Below are 23,679 nucleotides of genomic sequence, written 5' to 3'. Positions count from 1 at the left end.
AGATCAATGATCTTCTCTGCTTTGCAGGATTTCTGCTATCATCTCCTCTCTGCTACCCTGCACTCACTGTATCTCTGTCTGCATGCACATTCCATTAAAGCACATGTTCTAGCCCTCATAGCATCTTCATTCATTTGCTTTCATCCACTCCAACCCTGCATTTTCCTAACCCTGCTAGCCATCCATACTTCCTACTTACTCAGGACACCTCATGACTATTGACCATCAACACCTACACTAACAGTTATACCACACACTTTCATCTAATTGAGTCCCTCGTGCTCTTTCATACCAAGAGAAAACAGGCCATAGTAAAGCAAAAAATCCAGATGGGTGGTGGCCTGCCTGAAATTCAACTCCTCACCCATTACGTGACTGATTCTGATTAGATTTTCGTAGGTTTTGGGCATCGAGATGAGATTCTCACTCGGGAACGATGAGCTGCCTATTAACAAGGATTATCGCTAGTTGTCAACCTCATTAACTTCAAAATTCACCTCATTAATATACAGCGTTGTATCCGTCCAACTGCTGTGAGGAAAATAGATGCCAACAATTGCTGACGTGAAGTCAGAGTGGGAAGTTGACTTCAGTTTGTTGATTCTGGTGTGGCCAACTCACTCGACCCGAGCCTCTTGACTGATATGGGGGACTGGACCTGACTTATTGAACATTGAGTCCCTTCTAATGGCTGTCCCCCTTAGTGACTGAGCACTGCTGACAACCATGACATGCTTCTGGTCTTTGTGTCTCCTGTAAATGACAAGAAAACACAGAAGTACTGTGAACTTGGTAACTCTGGCTAAGGTGAAAGTCACATTAAGGCAAGACAAGTTTGGGCATGAGGGAGGATGCTGAAAGCATTTAGAAAGGCTCAAAGTGAGTGAATGCCAAGAGAGTGGGCAACTAACCCTGAGATGCAACCTGTGAACTGAGTACCAGCCCCTTATTATAGTCATTATTATTTTTAATAAAATGAATGTGAAATGCAAATAATTAAATTCAAACAAAGTCATTTTACTTAAAACCACAATTGCCCAGATATTCCAATAACCAAGAGCTCTGGAGCAGTGCAGGCTGGAGTTACACATCAGGGCCACGTAGAATCCCTGATGACTTTGTAGGAATCATGCGGGAGGTTGAACCTTCCAATGGGCAATCCCCTGTGTCTTGAACCCTCCCAAAATCTCCTTAAAGTCAGAGACATCAGAGGATTCCGATTCCCTCATGCGGGGCGGCATGGTGGCACAGTGGTTAGCACTGCTGCCTTACAGCAACAAGGTCCCAGGTTCAATTCCAGCCTCAGGCAACTGTCTGTGTGGAGTTTGTACATTCTCCCCGTGTCTGCGTTTCCTCCCACAGACTAAAGCTGTGCAGGTCAGGTGAATTGGCGATGCTAAATTGCCCATAGTGTTAGGTGCATTAGTCAGAGGGGGGTGGGTTACTCTTCGGAGGGTCGGTGTGGACTTGTTGGGCCGAAGGGCCTGTTTTCACACTGTAGGGAATCTAATCTACTCATTAAAAACCTACTTGAACTCCTGATTATCTATTAAACTTAAACCCAACCCACCACTGATGGAGCAACTACACCAACTCCCCCCAACCACTGACAGCCTTTGCCCAGACCTCCCCATCCCACACAACTCCCTCTCCCATTCCATGACCTCACTGAATTTGACAGCCCCTAGGCCCTGGAGTAAACCCGTTAGAGCTGAGAACCAACCCCTCCAACCTGACCCCTGACCTATGTTAAGAATTCAATTATTTACATGGCATCTTCACCCATTTGGTACCTAATCTCCATTACCCACCTCCTACCCTAGACTTTCACATACCTTACATGCACTCTTTCACAGAAGCTGTCAGTAGCCAGGAATCTCCAGTGCAGGAGATGTCTAAAGGCAAGTGAGTATTTTTCAATCCAATTAGGATTGGAAATACAGTATCTGACCCTGATCAGAATTTCTGGGCCTATTTATGAAAGTCCAGTTTTGCAACTAATTTCCTTTCATTACCATCAGGTCAGTTTGCAATAAATGGTATACTAATGGGAACAGTAGTTAGATGCTGCATGAGGTGAGAATGCTGATTAATTGGCAAGTGGACTTTGATTTGCAGAAGCATTGCCATGTAGAATGCAAGAGGTCAGTGAAGACTGACAGTCAACTGCCAATGTTTATTTAAATTGACTTTGATTGGCCAAAGCATTGCCTTGAGGAATGGGCCAGAGAATGCCTGCTGTCTATTTAGTAAGTTGAAACAGAGGCAATGCACGCACATATTCTTTCTGCCTGAAAATAACAGGACCCGGTGCATTGATATATAAAGATTCCAATATCCCCAAGTGCGCCACACTGCAATATCACCAACTTACAATATTAAATTGGTTGCCAGCATGATTTGCAGCACACTCAGGATAATCTAACTAATGCTGTCCAATTGCAGAATCATAGCCAATGTTGGAAGTGTGGACTGATTGGATACAGTCAGTCCTGAAGAAGGGCTTATGCCCGAAACGTCGATTCTCCTGTTCCCTGGATGCTGCCTGACCTGCTGCGCTTTTCCAGCAACACATTTCCAGCTCTGGATACAGTCAGTACCATGCCCTAGTATGAAGATAAAATTCTCCAGTCTTTGTGGTGTATGTCCTACATGGCATCACACCAGCATTGAAATACAGATATCATAATATTCATTGGGGAGAGAGGCAGAACCTTTTTGGTATGACAACATCCTGTTAACGGTGACCACTGCTCACGTTGTTATTCTACAGTACTCCACCTTATCCTCTGAAAATTCAGTCAAATGTGGCCAGTCCATGCGTTTGTGTGATCTCCGATGAGCAATGATCTGACTAGGACAGCTGCTGTCCCACAGGATGGCTTTGATGCATTTACTTCAGCAACAGGTTTTCACAGTGAACAAATAGCTCAGGCTGTATTTACAAGATTATTAATAAGATCAGCCTTAGAAGCCCAACGTGTAAACTGACCAGTGAAGATAGGTTTGTGATAGACAGTTGTGGAGAACCCCCAGGCTAACAGAACGTTTCTCACACATAGCTGCTCATTCATATCTAACAAATATCGTCTATGTATTCAAATTTGATTTTATTGTCGTGTGTACCCAAGCATTGGAGTACATGTACAGTGAAAAGCGTACAAAGTCACCATTCTCGGTTACAAAAAACAAAAGCAGTAATAAAAGAAACAGAGTGAACAGGGAAGAAAACAACATCTAGATTTACAGAAAGAAAAAATGTCCAGATCTTCAAGTTCCATCTCAATAAAGGTGTGTGGCATGCTCAGCCTCCGATGCAGACACCTAGACCTAGCTGCGGCCTGCAGTCTTTTGCTGATGCTGACACCACCATCCCTAATCGCTAGGAGGAGCTTTGTAGTGGTTGACACAGTCCCCAGTCACGGGGAGGAGTCTTGAACCTTTCAGGGGAACTTTTCAAGGGGTACAAGGTTAGTTGTCATTTTGTTGAAGAAACATTTCTTATGGAATCCAACAAAGATGTCTGTGAGAGCTGGGCCTTGTGGAGACCCCACGGCAACACCATCTATTTCAGCAAACATACTTAAAACTGAACCCTCAACAGTGTGAGTTACTGAGTTAATTAGTTCACTGAGTACTAATTCAGGACAATGGTCAAGGGATATAGTGCTGCAGTACAAATGTCTATGGCTCCCTTCAATGGTACATTGGTGAACAGGTGAGTGAAATGAACTCCCTTCGAGGGTTTTGGTCTCTCTGTTACTGAATTCTGGCACTCTGTCAACATCTTTCCTACTTTTTCTTGCCTCCTCATCTTCCATGTCTCTACACATCACTTGCCCTTAATGTGCAGTATCTCAGAATAGAATTTACATGAAACATATAAAGTGCAGTGGAATTGCGGTCAGTTGAATCACAAGGTCATCTGCTTGTGTGCTTGAGGTCTTAGACAGCTAAGAAGGTCACTCTATAACCCAATACCTCACAACTGCACTCGATGCCAAGGAGAATCGACATTTCGGGCATAAGCCCTTGGTCAGGAATTGCTGATGAAGGGCTTATGCCCGAATCGTCAGTTCTTCTGCTCCTCAGATGCTGCCTGACCTGCTGTCCTTTTCCAGGACCACACTCTCGACTCTGATCTCCAGCATCCGCAGTCCTCACTTTCTCCTGCAAGTAACATTCAAGCTATGCAGATAGCAGGCATTGACTGTTTCTAATAAGAGACAATTTAACTACCGCTCCTTGACATGCAATGATGTTACCATCACTGAATGCACCACTATCAACATCCCGGCAGTGAGGCAAACCTCCAGTGGACTCATCATATGAATACTGTGGCTACAAGAGCAGGTCAGAGATTTGAAATACTGCTGAAAATGTGTTGCTGGAAAAGCACAGCAGGTCAGGCAGCATCCGAGGAGCAGGAGAATTGACGTTTCGGGCATGAGCCCTTCTTCAGGAATTTGAAATACTGCAGCAAGAACACACCTCTTGACAACCCAAAACCTGTCCATCATCTACAAGTGAGGAGTGTGATGGAATACTCCCTCCTTGCCTGGATGGATACAGTTCTAACAACACTCAAGAAGCTTGTCACCATCAGGACGCAGTAGCCCACTTGATTGGCACCACATCCACAAACATCCTCCCTCTGTTACCAACCGCTCAGTAGTGCTCAAGGCTGCTATATACAAGATGCACTGCAGAAATTCACCAAAGATCCTTAGACAGTACTTTCTAAACCCATGTCCATTTACATCGAGAAGGACAAGAGCAGGAGATACATGGGAATACCACCACCTGCAAGTTTTCCTCCAAGCCACTCACCATCCTGACTTGGAAACATATCACTGTTCCTTCAGTGTTGCTGGGTCAAATAGCATTATGGGTCTAACTACAACACATGGACTGCAGCAATTCAAGGAGACAGCCCGCCATCTCTTACTCAAGGGCAACTAAAGATGGGGAATAAGTACTGACCAGACAGCAATGCCCATGTCCTACAGATTAATGAAAAATAAAAGCTTGGGAAGCAGGCGGGAGACAGGGTAAACATTCATCATTTCCATATGGGACACTGGTAAAGAAGGTAAAAGCACACAGGATTCAGGATAACATGGCAAGTTGGATCCAAAATTGGCTCAATGACAGATGCCAGAGGGTGGTGGTAGTAGGTTGTTTGTATGATAGGAGCCCAGTGTGCAGTGACATTCCACAGGGATCAGTGCTGGTTCCCTCATTGTTTGTGAGATATATAACTGATATAGATGAATGAACAGGGTGGGGGGAATGAGAAGTAAGTTTGTGGATGACTGAAAGATTGATCGAGTGATTAACAGTGAGAAGGAAGGTGTTAAGTTTCAGGAGGAAATAACAGCTTACTCAGATAGGCAGATCAGCGGCAGAAAAAAATTAACTGCGATAAATATGAGATGATGCACTTTGGAAAAGGAACAAGACAAGCTTTAAATTGAGGGGTGATAGATATGGGACAGATGTCAGAGGTAGTTTGTTTACTCAGCGAGTAGTAAGGGTGTGGAATGCTTTGCCTGCAACGGCAGTAGATTCACCAATTTTAAGTACATTTAAGTCGTCATTGGACAAGCATATGGATGTACATGGAATAGTGTAGGTTAGATGGGCTTCAGATTGGTATGACAGGTCGGCGCAACATTGAGGGCCGAAGGGCCTGTACTGCACTGTAATGTTCTATGTTCTATGTAAGGGAGTATTCATTGAATGGCAGGACAATTGGAAGCTCAGAGGAACAGAGGGATCTTGGAGTATTTGTCCACAAATCCTTGCAAGTGTCGGGACAAGTTAATAGATTATTAGTGTGGAATAGATTATAAAAGCAGAGAGATTATATTGGAGCGCTGCAAAACTTAGTTCGACCAGAGCTGGAGAGCTGTATGCAATTCTGGCCTCTGCACGATAGGAAGGATGTGATTGCACTGGAGAGGGTGCAGAGGACATTCACCAGGATATTGCTTGAGTTGGAGCATTTCAGCTATGAGGAGAGGCGGATAAACTTGGGATGTTTTGTTTGGAACAGAGAAGGTTGAGGGATGCCTTGATAGAGGTCTAAAGATTATGAGGAGCATAGACAGGGAAAATTGGAAATAATTTCCTTCAGGTGAAATGTCAGTATCAATTTTAAGGTGAAGGTGAGGAGGTTTCGAGGGAATTTGGGGGTAGATATTTTCAACTAGACAGTGATGGCATTCTGGAATGTACTACTTGGGAGTTGAAGTGGAAAACCTCACAACCTTTAAAAAGTACTCGGATGAGTCCGTGAATTGTCATCACATTCCAAGGCTGTGGACGAAGTGCCGGAAAATGGGACTAGTGTTGATAGGTTGGTACAGACTTGATGGGCCGAAGGGGTCTTCAGTGCCGTATCACTCTGAATCATCAGGATCACTAACCTTCTCAGTAAAGGAATGTATGACATCTATGATTGCCTCAACCATCTATCCCGTTGAGCAGCCTATGGGGTCTTTCCACCTTGGCACAGATTACTGTGGTTGTCTCAGCAGACATTTTCATGCTCGCCCCCTGCAGGTGAGTGAAAAGAACCTCATCATCAACAGTGATTAGATTAGATTAGATTACAGTGTGGAAACAGGCCCTTCGGCCCAACAAGTCCACACCGACCCGCCGAAGCGAAACCCACCCATACCCCTACATTTACCCCTTACCTAACACTATGGGCAATTTAGTATGGCCAATTCACCTGACCCTGCACATCTTTGGACTGTGGGAGGAAACCGGAGCACCCGGAGGAAACCCACGCAGACACGGGGAGAACGTGCAAACTCCACACAGTCAGTCGCCTGAGGCGGGAATTGAACCCGGGTCTCTGGCGCTGTGAGGCAGCAGTGCTAACCACTGTGCCACCGTGCCACCGTGCCTGAAGATGAGTTGTTACTGATGTCTGTGTGATGGAGTTCTTTACAAAGCACTGGACCCATTTGGAGAATGTATCAGTGAAGCGTTGTCATTATTGTAATATAGCAAATACAGCAGAGAATTTGTGTAAAGTGAAGGCCATGGATTAACGCTTTGTGAACACCCCTGACAGTACAGCACTCCTTCGATGTTGCATCCTCCACTATTTGCACAAATCTCTGGAATGAGACAGTCTGCTGTTTCAGCAGTGCAAGATTAATTTATAGTGCAGGCAAACTCCAGGGTAATTCCTTCAAAAGCATTTTGTTTGCTCCTTCCTACGGCTTATGAACTTCATTCACCTGTAAATTTTGCCTGGTATGATTCTGCACTGGATGCTCAGTTCCTCAAACACAGTGGGAGCCAAAGTCATATTATAAATAGCATTATAGCAGAAGTAATGGAAGCAAATGGAAACCATCTGTTGCAAAAGACAGTTTATTAGAACTTTAGACATAAGGAAATAACTAATAGAGTCTTTAGGTTGAGAAATCCACAGGAATATTGAGCTGCAAATTCTCATTGTGTGTGTTAATCATATTCTTGGAATATAAGTGCTCATCTCTGGTTGCGTTGATAGTTGTTTTTACAACTGATTGCTGTGACTTGGTGGACCATGTAGAGAGTATTAAAGGAAAGATCATCCTGAGTTGATGTCTGTGTGAATGACATATATAAATGGCAAATGTAAAGCCCCAGGGAAAATCGATGTACAGAGAGATCTGGGTGTTCAGGTCCATTGTTCCTTGAAGGTGGCAACGCAGGTCGAGAGAGTGTTCATGCAGGCATAAGGCATGCTTTCCTTCTTTGGACAGGGTTTTGAGTACAAGAGTTAGCAGGTCATGTTACAGTTGGTTCGGACTTTGGTTTGACCACATTTGGAATACTGCGTACAGTTCTGGTTGTCACATTACCAAAAGGATGTGGATGCTTTGGAGAGGGTGCAGAGGAGGTTCACCAGGATGTTGCCTGGTATAGAGGGTGCTAGCTATGAAGAGAGGTTGAGTAGATTAGGCTTATTTTCATTCGAAATTCAGAGCTTGCGGGAGGACCTGATTGGGGTCTAAAATATCATGAGAGGTACAGACAGGGTGGATAGCAAGCAGCTTTTCACTAGAAGGGACCCGATTACTAGGAGTCACGAGGTCAAGGTGAGAGGGAAAAAGATTAAGGGAGATATGCGTGGAAAGTTCTTTACGCAAAGGGTGGTGGGTGCCTGGAACACGTTGTCAGTGGAGGAAGTCGAGGCAGGCACGATAGTGTCATTTAAGGTGTATCTAGACAGATACATGAATGGGCAGGGAGCAGAGGGAAACAGATCCTTAGAAAATAGGTGACAGGTTTAGATAGAGAATCTGGGTTGGCACAGGCTTGGAGGGCTGAAAGGCCTGTTCCTGTGCTGTAATTTTCTTTGTTCTTTGTAAAGACAAGAATGACTCTGATTTTCAGAATGTATTTCAAAACTTCAGAATGTCCCAAAGTGCTTTACAACTCTAGTGATTGTAACGAGGTCAGCCAAGTAGACCTTATAGAATGAGTTCCCTGCTTGGGGCTGTTAATCTGATCTGATCAGGGAGCCCTGGCTGACAGATAAGAACAGTAATGTCAGACATTCTGTTCACTCTGAGAACTGGCTCTGAGAGGGCTGGATCAGTGTCAAGGACTCTCCACATGTAAATAACGGGTGATTTGGTGATGGGATACTGGCCTCTGTGGAGTTATTTCAATAACCGCTGAAGTTTCTCAGAAGTGTGAGCACTATTTGTATATTTACTGTGATCACACAATCAAGGAAAATCCTTCCTGAAGAGTGGATTGGAGTTATGTGCAATCCAGGTTCAGAACTGGTAGCAGTTTCTTTCTGAGCTGGATGTTAGTGAATTAGGATAGGCTCCTTATCAAAATATAGTTGATTTCATGCACAGTTTGAGCTGGATTTATTTGATTGATATCACAATTCGACATTTGGATTTGATTTTAAGATGGACTGCATTCCAGAGGGCTTCACTTTTATCCTGACACTAGTATTGGCACAGACAGAGCTATTCCTCCTGGGTGTGCTGCACCTACACTGGACTGAGAAGTATGAGGTTAGCCACTTAAAATAGAATCATATGGAATTACAACTCAAAATCCAATTTGGCCTGACTATATCATACCAGTACTTGTACTCTATTGGTCATCCTCTCACCCTTCTTCACTTAATCCTATTATCACAAGATTCTGCTATTTTCATCCTTGCGCACTTTGCCCAGATTTCCCTAAAATACATCAATGATTTTCATCTCAAATAATACTTGTAATCGCAAGACTCACATTAGTACCATTATTGGGATTAAGAGTCAAAAATAGAAATTGCTGGAAAAGCTCAACATGTGTGACAGCACCTGAAGAGAAATCAGAGATACCATTTTGGGTGGAGTGACCCTTCTTCAGAACTGGGAAGCATCACTCGACTCCAAACGTTAACTCTGATTTCTCTCCACAGATGCTGTCAGACCTGCTGAGATGCTCTAGCAATTTCTATTCTTGTCTTTGAATTACAGTATCTGCAGTTCTTTCAGTTTTTATTAGGATAGAGTGTTTTCATCATTTTTTTAGTCATGACAATAATGACCCATGGTTTTGATCTCCCCCACAAGTGGGAACACCAGACTAGACTTTGCCACTCTGGTGCTGGACACCTCCACATTGAGTCACTGAAAATGAAGGTGGAGCTGACCTTAAATCCTAATTTGCCACCTGACTGCTGCTAACCACCACTTTGATTGTTGCAAATGTTGAGAAAGTGGTGCCCTGAGGCTGTCTGAAAGCGATGGCTGGTTCTACAATTGAAATGCCTGTCTGGACCTTGTCTGCCCCAGAAATTGAACTCTTCAGCAAAAGGGTAGGCTTATGAAGCAGGTGTGAAGTATGTCAGCTCAGTCAGGTTCTGAACCTTGGGGAGAGCCTGAAGTGTAATATTGACAAGTAATTTTAAAAGCTTTGCCAATTTCAAATGGAATTACGTAGTTGCTAATGATAAGTTAAATAGAACATAGAACATTACAGCACAGTACAGACCCTTGGCCCCTCAATGTTGCGCTGACCTGTGAAATCAATCTAAAGCCTATCTAACCTACACAGTCCCATTTTCATCCATAAGACTACCCAAAGACCATTTAATAGTTAATGTTCCCATTACATTAGCTAATCATTATATACAGTCTTTAAAAAGTAAGAAACTATTACCTTGAGCAGAATTAAATATGTTGATATGTATTAGAGTACTTCTTCCAGAGGATAAAATGCAGTTATGATTCCAAAATATTTAGAATCTTGATTAGATTAGATTACTTAAACAGGCCCTTCGGCCCAACAGGTCCACACCGACCCGCCGAAGGGTAACCCACCCAGACCCATTCTCCTACATTTACCCCTGCCCCTAACACTACAGGCAATTTAGCACGGTCAATTCACCCAACCTGCACATTTTTGGATTGTGGGAGGAAACCCACGCAGACACGGGGAGAATGTGCAAACTCCACACAGAGAGTCGCCTGAGGCGGGAATTGAACCCAGGTCTCTGGCGCTGTGGGGCAGCAGTGCCAACCACTGTGCCACCGTGCCGCCCACAATCTGATTTTATTGGGTCATCTGGACACTGTACTTTGAAGTTACAATGATTTAAAGTCCAGACATCTATTCAGCCTTAGAAATAAACTTAAAAAATGCTGGTCTTCTTTGATTGAAACTCCAGCTGCGAAGTGTTGAGACCATCACTGTTTTTTTTTTATTTTTCTCATTTTGGGATGGAACTGTGAGCTGAAGTTGAATATCAAATTTGAACAACAGCTTGTTTCTGAAAAAAAAAACAAGAAACAGACTGATATTTGCACATGGGAACTGTCTTGGAGAGATAAGTACAGGCTAATTACCATTCTAAGAACACTAGAGACGTTTTGGCACAAGGATGCTCAAGGACTTGGTTGGATGTTGCATTGGTCAATCAAGGAGAAGCAGATAGTGGCCAGCGAATAACAGAAAGAGAGATTGAACTGGTTTTTGACTGGACGTTTTGGGCATAAGGCTATGTGCTTAGAAGCTGCTGGACTGGGAAGCTCTGTTTGAGTTTTATTCTCTTTAGTTTTATATTCAATTTTTAAAAATCTTGAAAGTTTTGAGAAGAAAGTTTCAGTTCATATGAAATTAGCAAATATTCTTCAAGCTGCTAGAAATGTTGACTTTGGATATGATTCAGTACATCTATATTCTTTGTATAGTAGAGATTGAAACCATTTCCAGATCGAAAACTGTTCTATAAATTGAACATAGCTTTTTTTGCGCTTCAATTCTCTGCTTAGAAATGAAACCCAGATTTTGGTCAGCTTTTTCCTAATGGTCTTAAGAACTTGCAGCGCTACTTTTGATGATTTGAGTGTTATTCTCACTTTGTTCCTCTGTTTCAGTTAGACTCATATTGTCCAATCAGTGTGTGTCCTCCTTAGTCTGTCTACAAATGTCAGCACCTCACTCTCAAAAAATATGATTCATTTGCCAGTTGCATGCTCATTCTGAAAGTTTACTGATTTCTTCTTATATTTTGCCATAACCCATAGGCAGCACGGTGGCACAGTGGTTAGCACTGCTGCTTCACAGCGCTAGAGCACTGCGTTCAATTCCCGCTTCTGGCAACTGTCTGTGTGGAGTTTGCATGTTCTCCCCGTATCTGTTTGGGTTTCCTCCGGATGCTCCGGTTTCCTCTCTCAGTCCAAAAATGTGCAGGTTAGGTGAATTGGCCACGCTAAAGTGCCCATAGTGTTAGGTGAAGGGTATGGGTCTGGCTGGGTTGCGCTTTGGCGGGTCGGTGTGGACTTGTTGGGCTGAAGGGCCTGTTTCCACGCTGTAAGTAATCTAATCTAAGAATTAATTGTAGCAGCATCCCTCATCCTATTTCCCCCATCTGCATAATGTTAGGCTGTCCCCTTTGGACCAAAGACAAATGGATTGGAGTACTTTGTATATGGCAATATGCTGGATCCTGTGCAGGAGCACAGCAGTTCATAAACCCCTGTACGGGAATTGTTGAAAGTTTGTGTGCAGGCACAGAAATATAATTTAACAGCTTCTTAAATGTTGACCTCTATCTGGAGGAGACTAGAATAGATTGGCTTGAAAGTCTTGCTCCAGTTTAGGCCCGATATAGCATGCTCCACTCAGTTCCAGATGCCACACTTCGGTTGGGTTGGGGGGAGGTTCTGACCTTGGAGGGGAGTAGCACACCTTCGGCAGAGTTTTACTGCAGCCAAAACGGTTCAGTTCTGAGGACAGGTTATGCCAACTGCATTTCGTTTTTGACTACCAAAAATGAAAGGATGATAGAATTGTTTAAGATGACTAATTGATTTGATACGATAAACAAGGAATAATTATTTCCTCTGTTAGGGTCCGGAACAAAGGGGAGGGATGTTAATATCTGAGTTAGGTTGTTTGAAGGTGATGTACTTCTTGACATATAGGCTCCGGAAATCTGTAACTTCCTGCTTTCAAAACAGAGATTTGGGTTTTTTGCAAGACATCTAGGACTCTATGACTCTAATAATATGAAAGTTGAGGAACCAAGGTGCCATAACCATGGTAGAAGAACAGTCACCCCAAGGCCACAGCAAATCCCACCATGAGAGCTGGAGAATGGAAACGTCAATCTAGAATAAAAAAGAAGGCATCCAAAGGGCACTGGCTGCAGGGATATGGGAGTAAAGCAGGAAACTGGCACTAGGTAACGATCCTCATTTGAAGAGCTGGGTACAGGCACAATGGGCTGAGTGGCCTCCTTCAGATTGTAACAAGTCTGTGATTCTGGTCTCATTGTGGTCACTGTAAATACTGACCAAGAAAGCTCTTCTTTTCGTATAGTATCCTAAATCATGACAGCAAACTGCGCCATGCCCCCCTCAGAAGCAGAGGCGGAGCAAAGGGTGGGGGGGTGGCAGGGGGCACGGTTGGTGCATGCGGGTGCGAGGAAGGGTCCAGGTGAGAGGAGATGGGGTTTGGTGTTGGGAAGGGTCAGATAAAGGAATGGGGGGGGAAGAGATAGATCATAGTTCCCTACAATTTAAACCACTCAGTCCAGCTTTTGGTTGGAGTTATAGAATATTTTTGATGCAGCGAAGTATTCAGGAAAATCTGAATTTGCACATCCCCGTTAGTGCCCTGCCATATCCCATGAAATGGAAACATTCACGATTAAAGCTTTGATTTTAATTTTAGCAGCAACCAAGTGAGGTCTCAGACTCAAATCCTAAATGCTCATCGCCCCTTCCCCCCCCCTCTTTCTCACACCCTCCATCATCCTTGCGCTCTCTCTACCTCATCCTCGGTCTTTGCTCTTCCATCATTCCTCAACCTTTTTCACCCCTCCCTCACATTGGCCTCCCAATCCTCTTCATTTGATTTCAGACTTGGGAAAATCTGCTAACTGTGAGAGATACAGCAGACAAGGGAAGCTGCCAGATTGACTTATGTTGATCTGGCTGCAGAGATTTGCTTTTTCATTTCAAGTTTGCCTGGAGATCCTTTGCCTGCTCCCAAAAGACTCATTATTAACAAAGAGTTTCTCCCTGTGGCAGAAGCCAAGAGCTCTGCCAAGCTCTGTACAAGTGGCTGTGGTTAACCGTAAACCAGACACAGAGCCCTTCACATCTTAAAGGAAAATTGAACTGTGCTGGATAGAGAGGATCTTCCATGTCAGAATCTTTGGAATGTGAATCCTTTTGGCTTACACCAATATGAAGCTTCTTTTTGAACCTTAAATCAAATAGTTTACTTTTTATTAAATAGACACCAGATGAGAGCAAGGCAGAATAGTGCAAAGACAGTTTCTTTGACTCTCAGTCAGGCGGAGTTAAAGGAATGACAGAGACATAATATTGTTTATGCTGGGTGAGCTGTTCTTAGTCAGGCTGGGAAGGTTACTGCGCTTGGCTTCAGTGTCCTGGGCAAGACTTGTTCTTGTCTTCCTTTACTGTTCTGTTCTCCAAACAACATAATAAAACACTTTGTTCCATTTCAATTTCAGGATGCAAACAGCTATGGGAGGGCTGTTATTCTCCTGTTTGTCTAGTATACGGTCCAACTTCAGCCTCTGTATTTGTGTGTGTGGGTGTTTACTTGTGTGTGAATGAGATAGGAGGAGATCAGCTCTGCCTAGGATTTATCACTGCCTGTGCACGATAAAATGGAGTGACCTGTCAACTGCAGATGCAGGATGACAAAGCCTCCAGGATAATGCTGGGCTTCACGGGAATTAAAGGCTGACCTCTTAGATATGGTTGTGAGTAACACACATAGAAAAAGAGGGATTAAAGAACATTTGTTTGATTTAAGTTTTGTGCATTGCTGTGAAATATCAGTTTAAATTGTTGCTGACAAAAGCAAAAAGAATGGTTTTGTGGAGCATTTGGAGACAGAAGTTGTGTAACAATACATTTCTGAAATTGGTAACTTTGTCACGGGAGAATGGTATCTGTGTTTATGTCGATATAAACTCTTGTAGAGTTTCTTTCTGCATAAAGCCTGGGAGAATGTTTCTCTTGGCCCTAGGTCTATATTTCAAAGCCTTGTTGGAATTAAGACTGTTCTTAAGAACATAAAAACTCAGGAGCAGGAGTCCATAGCCTCAAGCCTGCTCTATCCTTTACCAAGATTATAGATACCCCTCCACCTCAATTTTATGAGTTCTAGACTCACCAGCCAAAGGAAATGCCGTCTTGACATCTACCCTGTCAGATCCTCTCAGAAACTTCCAGTTTGAGTGTGATCACTTATATTTCTAAATGTCAGACAATACAGGCCCAATTTACTCAATCTCTCTTCTTGGATAACTGACTTAACCCAGAAATCGATCTTATCAGTCAAGCAATTGATAACCTTAATTAGAAATTAATACCAAAATTACACACACTACTACAGTTGTGGTTCTCCCAATTACAGCAAGACTTCAATCCCCTTTCAACAAAGTCTAGTGTGCAACATACCTTCCTAATAGCTAGTTGTAGCCGTGTGTGAAATTTTCCACAACACAAACTAGCTGGAAACAAAACATTGAATTTTTTTCAAGGAGTTACATACAGCTCTTAGGGCTAAAGGATACAGGGACAAGAGGAAACTGGAAACTGGTTTGAATGATCAACCACAGTCATATTGAATGGTGCAGAACTGAGATGGTATGGGGAAATGAGGTGGAAGAGAGGACTATGAGGAGTATTGGAAGGTGATGTGGCATGAGTGATGTGAATATTATTTGTCACTTATCAGTTTTGCGACCTTTTGAATGTTGCTGTACATCATGCAATCATCGGCGAGCATCCCCACTTCTGACCTTTATGATAGAGTGAAGGTCATTGATAAAGCAGCTGAAGATGGTTGAGCCGAAGACACCACCCTGCAAGAACTCCTGCATAGATGGTCCTGGAGCTGATATGACTGATGTCCAACAGCCACAACCATCTTATGTGCCAAGTATGATGTCAACCTGTGAAGAGGTTTCCTCCATTACCATTGACTCCAGTGTTGCGAGGGGTCCTTGATGTCGCACTCAGTCAAATACAATCTTGATTTCAAGGGCTGCCACTCTCAACTTACCTCTTGAATTTAGCTCTTTTGTCCATGTTTGTACTAAGGCTGTACTGAGGTCAGGAATTGGGTGGCCTTGACAGAACCCAAACTGGGCATCAGTAAGTAGATTATTCCTTTGGAAGTGCTGTTTAACAGCACTGTCACCGACCCCTTTCATGATCGAGAGTAGAATGAGTTGGTGGTTGTTGGCCATGCTGGTTTTGTTACGCATTTCGTGGACAATTTTCCACATTAGAACATAGAACATTACAGCACAGTACAAGCTCTTATGCCCTCGATGTTCCACCGACCTGTGGAACCAATCTGAAGCCCATCATGCCTATACTATTCCATTTTCATACACGTTTCTCCAATGACCATTTAAATGTCCTTAAAGTTGGCAAGTCTACTACTGTTGTAGGCAGGACATTCCACACCCCTATTAGTCTCTGAGTAAGGAACCTACCTCTGACATCTGTCCTATATCTATCATCCCTCAATTTAAAGCTATGCCCCCTCATGCTAGCCATCACCATCTGAGGAAAAAGGCTCTCACTGTTCACCCTATATAACCCTCTGATTATCTGATGTCGCAATTAAGTCACCTCTCAACCTTCTAATCAGATGAAAACAGCTTCAAGTCTCTCAGCTTTTCCTCATAGGACCTTCCCTCCATTACAGGCAACATCCTAATAAATTGCCTCTGAACACTTTCCAAAGTTTCCAAATCCTTCCTATAATGCTGCAACTGGAACTGTAGGCAATACTCCAAGTGTAGCCACACCAGAGTTTTGTACAGCTGCAGCATGATCTCATGGCTCTGAAACTCATTCCCCGTACCAATAAAAGCTAATACACCCTATGCCTTCTTAACAACCCTATCAACCTGGGTGGCAGCTTTCAGGGATCTATGTACATGGACAGTGAGATCTCTCTGCTCACCAAGAACCTTACCATTAGCCCAATACTCTTTATTCCTGTTGCTCCTTCCAAAGTGAATCACCTCACACCTTTCCACGTTAAACTCCATTTGCTACCTCTCAGCCCAGCTCTGCAGCTAATCTATGTCCCTCTGTAACCTGCAATATCCTTCAGCACAGTCCACAACTCCACGGACCTAGTGTTATCCGCAAATTTACAAACTCATCTTTCTACGCCCTCATCCAGATCATTTATAAAACTGACAAACAGCAGTGGCCCCAAAACAGTTCCTTGCGGTACACCACTAGTAACTGAACTCCAGGATGAACATTTCCCATCAACCACCACCCTCTGTCTTCTTTCAGCTAGCCAATTTCTGCTTCAAACTGCTAAATCACCCACAATCCCATGCTTCCGTATTTCGTGCAAAAGCCTACCATGGGAACCTTATCGAATGCCTTACTGATATCCATATACACCACATCAACCGCTTTACCCTCATCTACCTGTTTGGTCACCTTCTCAAAGAACTCAATAAGGTTTGTGAGGCACAACCTACTCTTCACAAAACCATGTTGACTATCCCTAATCAACTTATTCCTTTCTAGATGATTATGAATCCTATCTCTTATAATCTTTTCCAACACTTCACCCAGAACTGAAGTAGGACTCACTAGTCTATAATTACCAGTCTACTCCCCTTTTTGAACAAGGGAACAATATTTGCCATCCTCTAGTTTTCTGGCACTATTCCTATAGACAATGATGACATAAAGATCAAAGCCAAAGGCTCAGCAATCTCCTCCCTAGCTTCCCAGAGAATCCTAGGATAAATCCCATCCACCCTAGAGATTCACCTGTTTTCACACTTTCCAGAATTACTAACACCTCCTCCTTGTGAACCACAACCCCTTTTATTCTCACTGCCTGTATCTCAGTATTCTCCTCAACAAAATTGTCTTTTTCCAGTGTGAGTACTGACAAAAAATATTCATTTAGCACCTCTCCTATGTCCTCAGACTCATCGCCCAACTTCCCATTAGGGCCTCGATTGGCCTAATCTTACTCTAGTTGCTCTTTTATTCCTGACATACCTACGGAAGGCTTTAGGGTTTTCCTTGATCCTATCTGACAACGACTTCTCATGTCCCCTCCTGGCTCTTCGTAGCTCTAATTCTCTTTTGACCTTTTCTGGCTAACTTGTAACTCTCAAGTGCCCTAACTGAGCCTTCACATCTCATCCTCTTTCTTCCTCTTGACAAGAGATTCAACTTCTTTATTAAACCACGGCTCCTTCGTTCGACCACTTCCTCCCTGCCTGACAGGTACATGCTTATCAAGGACACGCAGTAGCTGTTCCTTGAATTAGCTCCACATTTCAATTGTGCCTTGCAGTTTCGTTCCCATTCCGATGCATCCTAAATCTTGCCGAATCACATCATAATTGCCTTTCCCCTAGCTATAACTCTTGTCTGTGGTATATACATATCTATTTCCATTGCTAAAGTAAACATAACCGAATTGTGGTCACTATCACCAAAACCCCTCAAGGTTCCCAGAAACACAATCTGAGACATCACGAACCCTGGTACCTAGGAGGCAACACACCAACCATGAGTCTCTCACATTCCCACAGAACCTCCTGTCTGTCTCTCTAACTATGGAGTTCCCAGTGACAAATGCTCTGCTCTTCTCCCCCCTTCCCTTCTGAGCAACAGGGACCGACTCAGTGCCAGAGACCTTACCCTGGTATGTCGTCCCCCCTCCAACAGTATCTAAAACTGTACACTTGAGGGAATTGGCCACTGCCTGCCCGTTCCCTTTCCATCCCCTCACTGTAACCCATCTGCCTTTTTCTTGTACCTGAATTGTGACTACCTCCCTATAACTCCCCTCTATAACCCCCTCCACCTCCCGAATGATCCAAAGTGCATCCAGCTCCAGCTCCAGTTCCTAACACGGTTTTCGAGGAGCTGGAGTTGGGTGTACTTCCCGCAGAGGACGTAGCAGGGACATTAGTGGTGACTCTTAACTCCCACATTCTGCAGGAGGAACATTCAACTGCCCTAACCTCCATTCCCACTATTCTAAATTCCCAAAGAGACAATTGAAAAATAAAGAGAAGAAAAGACGAGTTACCTCACCAATACGATGCACAGAACCCTTTTTTTCGCTTAGAAGAGGAGCAGGATGGGTGGGAGGCACTGCCTAAGTAGTGTTTTGGGTGATGCAACCACCCAAATATATTACTTCACTTACTCACCAGTCCTGTGTCCGCTCCTGCTCAGCATACGCTCCACCTATTCGTGAGGTAGGTTGTTAAAGCAGTAATTTACCTTCCCAGTAGTCCCCTGGTTGTCACTCCCTCTCTTCCTGCTACTAAACAAAAATAAATGCCAGTACTGTAACTGAACTGGAACACCTTGGCTAGGGGAGCAGCAAATCCTCTTGTTATCCTGGTACCCGTGCATAATAATGTTCCTGATTTTCCCTCCTGCCTTGTGCAACATACCTGCTGGGTTGCTTGTCACTCTAAGCTGTTGCCATTTCCATTGCAAAGCCATTGTCTGGCAGTATCCTGGCTGAAGTGGGGTAGAGAAGTTGGAGGAAAGACAGTGACCCAGCTCAATGCCTTACCCCATTGAAACAAAATACCGACATTCTCGGTGTTCATATGGTTACCTACCCTGCAGAGGCTCCTGCATTTGGCTAGAGTTGTTCAATATCCTGAAGGGCTTAAATGAAGTATATTGGGAAAAATAGTTTGCATTGGCTGGAGGCTGGAGGCAAGAGGAGAGACTGGTTTCATATCATTGCCAAAAAAGTAGAGGAAAGAAAACGTTTCCAACACTGAGTTATTGTGCTATGAGCTGACGGAGCTGGAAACAGATTCAAGACAAAATTAGGAAAATGCTGGAAGTGGACTATGGGGAACGGGGTAGAGAGTGGAATGGGAATGGCACAGGAACGATGGGCTGAATTGGCCGATGTTGTTTGATTCAGAGTTCTCAGTAACCTGTCTTCTTCTCCAACATGTCATATTTCTAGGTGATGGTTAAACGTTGTTGACAGATATTGGTGCAGAATGTGGACTATTTGGATCACCATCCTGTGGGTATTCGTCAGTGTTCAGACAGTGACCGGAGGCAGAGTGAAAAAACACAGAGGTAAGACCATGGGACTGGACATTTACTGCTGTCCAAGAGGGTTCAGTGACTACAGAGCAAGGGTCATGATAGAGGTCAGTGCTCAGTACGTAATGGTCAGGATCAGAGATCAGTGTTCATGGGGCAGAGGTCAGGACCAAAGGACAGTGGTCAAGGGAACGGGGTCAGGATCAGAGGTCAGGGTTCTGGGGGGGATAATTCTTTGGGGGTAGGGGTCAGGGTCAGAGTTCAGGTGGTAGCGGTCAGGGTCAGAGGTCAATGTTCAGGTTGGAGTAGTCATCCCTCTTTAATTTTTAAACATCTCCAGCAAATGCCTCTTTCCCTGATGTCTGCTTTTTCCAGAACATGCTGCTTTCTGCAAGGAAACAGTTCCAAGGCCCCCTCTTCATATGGAGGCCTTGCTATCTGATGCTTTGCAGAATATCCAACCAGAAGGGCATCACTGGTCAAGTTTTCCCAATATTTCAAGAGTATTTAATTGATAGAGAAGTGTTTGCAATGTCCTGGGTTTGTGAATGCTGGTATATAAATGTGAGTTGTTTCTGTATATAAATTTAGATTGTTGCAGTAACAGCTTTTGGAGTCACTTATGGAGCTTTACTTTCTCTAGATATTCCATGCCCTCGTGTACATGGTGATGGATGGAAATTACAGAACCAGGAGCACTATGCTAATGTTTCAGGTACCGTCCCACACTTCAGAGTCACCCCTTAATCCCCAGAGTAGGCCTCAATCCCACCGGAATCTGCCTGAATGCCCATTAGCTATTGTGGAACCAAGAAGCACATGATAGCATGAGTAGGCACTGTCAACAATTAAAACTTTGATTTCAATCTATGTCTCTCGGAAGTGATACATTACTGGCTAACTTCTGTCTTTGATACCCTTATTCATGTTAAAAGTACACCTCTCTGAGACAACCTTTACATTGGTAGCCACAAATGAATATGTTCAATGACTAACTACTATAGTGACCAGTGGCAAAATTAATCTTCAGCTCTGTCAAACCAGGTTTAACTCTGGGATCTGACTTGTCCAGTGTCACCATCAGCTGAGATTATAACATTAGGAGTTTATAGAGTTCTGCCATCCAAGTGGTTACCTTTTATTAAAGCTCTGTCTGGCTTTCCCTACAGGTTTTAATTTGCTCAGGAGGTTCTCGCTTTTTAAGACACCAGCAGTGAAGAAAGTTCGAAGTCCAACGGGTTCTTTAATCGTGAAGTTGGGAAGTTTATCACTCATCAGACCCACTGAGTAAGTCCCCACTTGTGTACTGATTGAATCCCAGAGAGTTATGAACAGGGCTATATGAGTGTTGCATTGAGGAAAGGACCTAATGGGATTGCTGTATGGAATGATAGAGTCCTTGAAAGAAACCTTGATTATTAAGGGAAAATGATGGGGGAGAACTTCTCTGGGATGGTGGAAAGTCTGGATAGGGTGTTTCTCTCCTGATCATCTGCTGTGTTTACGATGTAAGGACTGTAGCAATTTGAGACATCCTGTTAGAGCAGCTTCTCCATAACCTCTGGGAACCACACTATGACCAAGCCTTACCCAGAATTGTCAGAGGCGGTCAGGGACAGCCTGGGGGTCCCGTAGACCCTGATTGCCCCTCAGGGGGTTGTGGGGCCATCAGTCCCATGAGCCTTTTTGACATCAGAGGGGTCAGCGAAGGGGGCTGGGGGATAAGCATATCCCAGCACTTCAGTCAAGAGAAACCAATCAGTGCTTATGCCTATGAATGCTAGCACTGTGTACAGTGTATTTGTATGAAAGCTTGAAGACTTCATGGTAATGGGATCTCTATGATCTGGTATTTGAAAGTGATTTGTGGAGACTTTAGGAGCTGGTCTTCCTCACTGAGTTTACAGCGGACACTGTCCATGGGAGGCAGATCAGTTCGCTGAACAATTTGTAAGAGTATCAGACTATCAAGATTGTAGTCAAGATATTTGACTTTCTTACAATGCTTGATTAATTGTGTAATAGCATTCCACACAAACCTCTGAATCTGCTGTACTGTTTGACTGTATGCAGTTGTAACTGTATGTGTATCCTATCATTTCCCTCTCATGTGGCAATGTGTGATCCGACTGTCACTCTCCTGTACCTGGAGAGACCATCTAAACCTTCAATGACTCTTGATATGAAGAGTAACTGTGAAATTCTCCTTTAATTATTTGCTCTTGCAAAGGAACTGAATATTTCTCATCACTGCAAAAGGAAACAGAGTGTTTCATCCTGAATTCCTGTTGCTCCTTAAATGCTGGTAAAATGATATCTGTATTATTGGCTTGCCACTGCTTCCAGTTTAAGCATTGTTTCGTAGTTTATGAAGTAAGTGACCTGTTAATTTCATAACCTGTAATAAATCTGACTAAACAGTTTAGCCTGTTCACATTGGAATTTTCTGCTTAGTAGAAGAGAATGGAGAATGTTATGTATTACAACGATGTGCATTTTGTGATTAAGTGCATAAATATTCATCTATTACTCTTCATACAGCATACACAAAGACAGCACAGTAAACTCAGTTTGTAAAGAAAACACAATCATGTTAATGTTGTAGCGACACAGCATCAGTACAGCGCAAAGGAGGCCATTCAGCCCACTGAGTCATGTTAACTCTCTGCAAAAAGATCCAATTAATGCCATTGTCCTGCTCAAACCCTGTAGCCCTACAAGTTAATTTCCAGTTTCGATTTTGAATATTGATTATCTCTTGGCTAAGAGACAGTGAGTTTTGGTAACACTTGTTGCAGAAAATTGTTCTTTCTCACAGCCACTTTGCATTTCTTGTATAAACCCTTAAAGCTGTTTCAACAGCTACTGGGAACAGGGTGCCTTGTTCAGCTTATCTGCAATATTAGAGTCAAGGCGGTGAACCTTTGGAATTCTGTGTGTCAGAGGGTTATAGATTCTCCATCGCTGAATATGTTTCAGGCCAGGATTGACAAATCTTTGGTCTCTCAAGGCATCTGCAGATGTGGGGTTGGGTGAGAAAGTGGAGATGAAGGCCAAAATAGCCACGATCACAATCATTTCATCCAAGGTGAACAGCAGGATTTTCACAAGTGTGATCAGGAGAACTTTCTTGTCCTTAAGTTCTTGGTCCAGTTTGATGGAGGGATTGCTAGATCTCATGTTGGGGAGTGTCTATGGGGGATCACTTGGATAAATGTGATCATCATACGATAGGGTTAATATCAGCAATGAGAAAGAACAATACTCGGTGAAGCAATTCATTTCAATGGGATTAGAAAGGATTTAGCGAAGGACAGTAGAAACAAATACTTCCAGGAGGTACAGAACTGAAACATCAGGTGAAGGTTAAGGAGGAGATGTTCCAGGTGCAGACCAGGTTTGTTCTATCATGGGAAACAAAGCCAGGGCATCTTTAATGATGAGGGAAAATACAATGAAACAAATAAAAAGGATGTAAGATGAATGTTAGAACCAGAATTATTCAAACCAGCACCAAATAATATAGCTCCTGATGCACCAAAGCCAGTCTACCATCTACAAGGCACAAGTCAGGAGTGTTATGGAATACTCTCCACTAGTCTGGATGGGTGCGCTCCAAAAACACTCAAGAAACTCAACATCAGGGTAGATCGAGTGAATCCTTAGAAGAGTATAGAGAAAGTAGGAGTATACTTACCACTAGTCTGGATGGGTGCGCTCCAAAAACACTCAAGAAACTCAACATCAGGGTAGATCGAGTGAATCCTTAGAAGAGTATAGAGAAAGTAGGAGTATACTTAAGAGGGAAATCAGGAGGGCAAAACGGGGACATGAGATAGCTTTGGCAAATAGAATTAGGGAGAATCCAAAGGGTTTTTACATATATATTAAGGACAAAAGGGTAACTAGGGAGAGAATAGGGCCCCTCAAAGATCGGCAAGGCGGCCTTTGTGTGGAGCCACAGAAAATGGAGATACTAAATGATGAATATTTTGCATCAGTATTTACTGTGGAAAAGGATATGGAAGATATAGACTGTAGGGAAATAGATGGTGACACCTTGCAAAATGTCCAG

General features: G+C 43.4%; 1 protein-coding gene across 1 annotated transcript in view; it reads left to right on the top strand.

The window, feature by feature from the left end:
• The window catches only part of col16a1 (collagen, type XVI, alpha 1), a 357,671-nt gene that overhangs the window by 31,656 nt on the left and 302,336 nt on the right, over positions 1-23,679 (top strand). The window contains exons 2-4 of the mRNA XM_043717133.1: positions 19,519-19,637; positions 20,248-20,319; positions 20,774-20,891. Coding sequence (XP_043573068.1) covers positions 19,556-19,637; positions 20,248-20,319; positions 20,774-20,891 — 272 coding nt within the window. The 5' untranslated portion in view covers positions 19,519-19,555. The remainder of the gene's footprint in view (positions 1-19,518; positions 19,638-20,247; positions 20,320-20,773; positions 20,892-23,679) is intronic.

The sequence above is a fragment of the Chiloscyllium plagiosum genome, chromosome 27 (assembly GCF_004010195.1).
Source record: "Chiloscyllium plagiosum isolate BGI_BamShark_2017 chromosome 27, ASM401019v2, whole genome shotgun sequence".
Taxonomy (NCBI): Eukaryota; Metazoa; Chordata; class Chondrichthyes; order Orectolobiformes; family Hemiscylliidae; genus Chiloscyllium; species Chiloscyllium plagiosum.
This window is presented reverse-complemented; position numbering and strand designations above follow the sequence as displayed.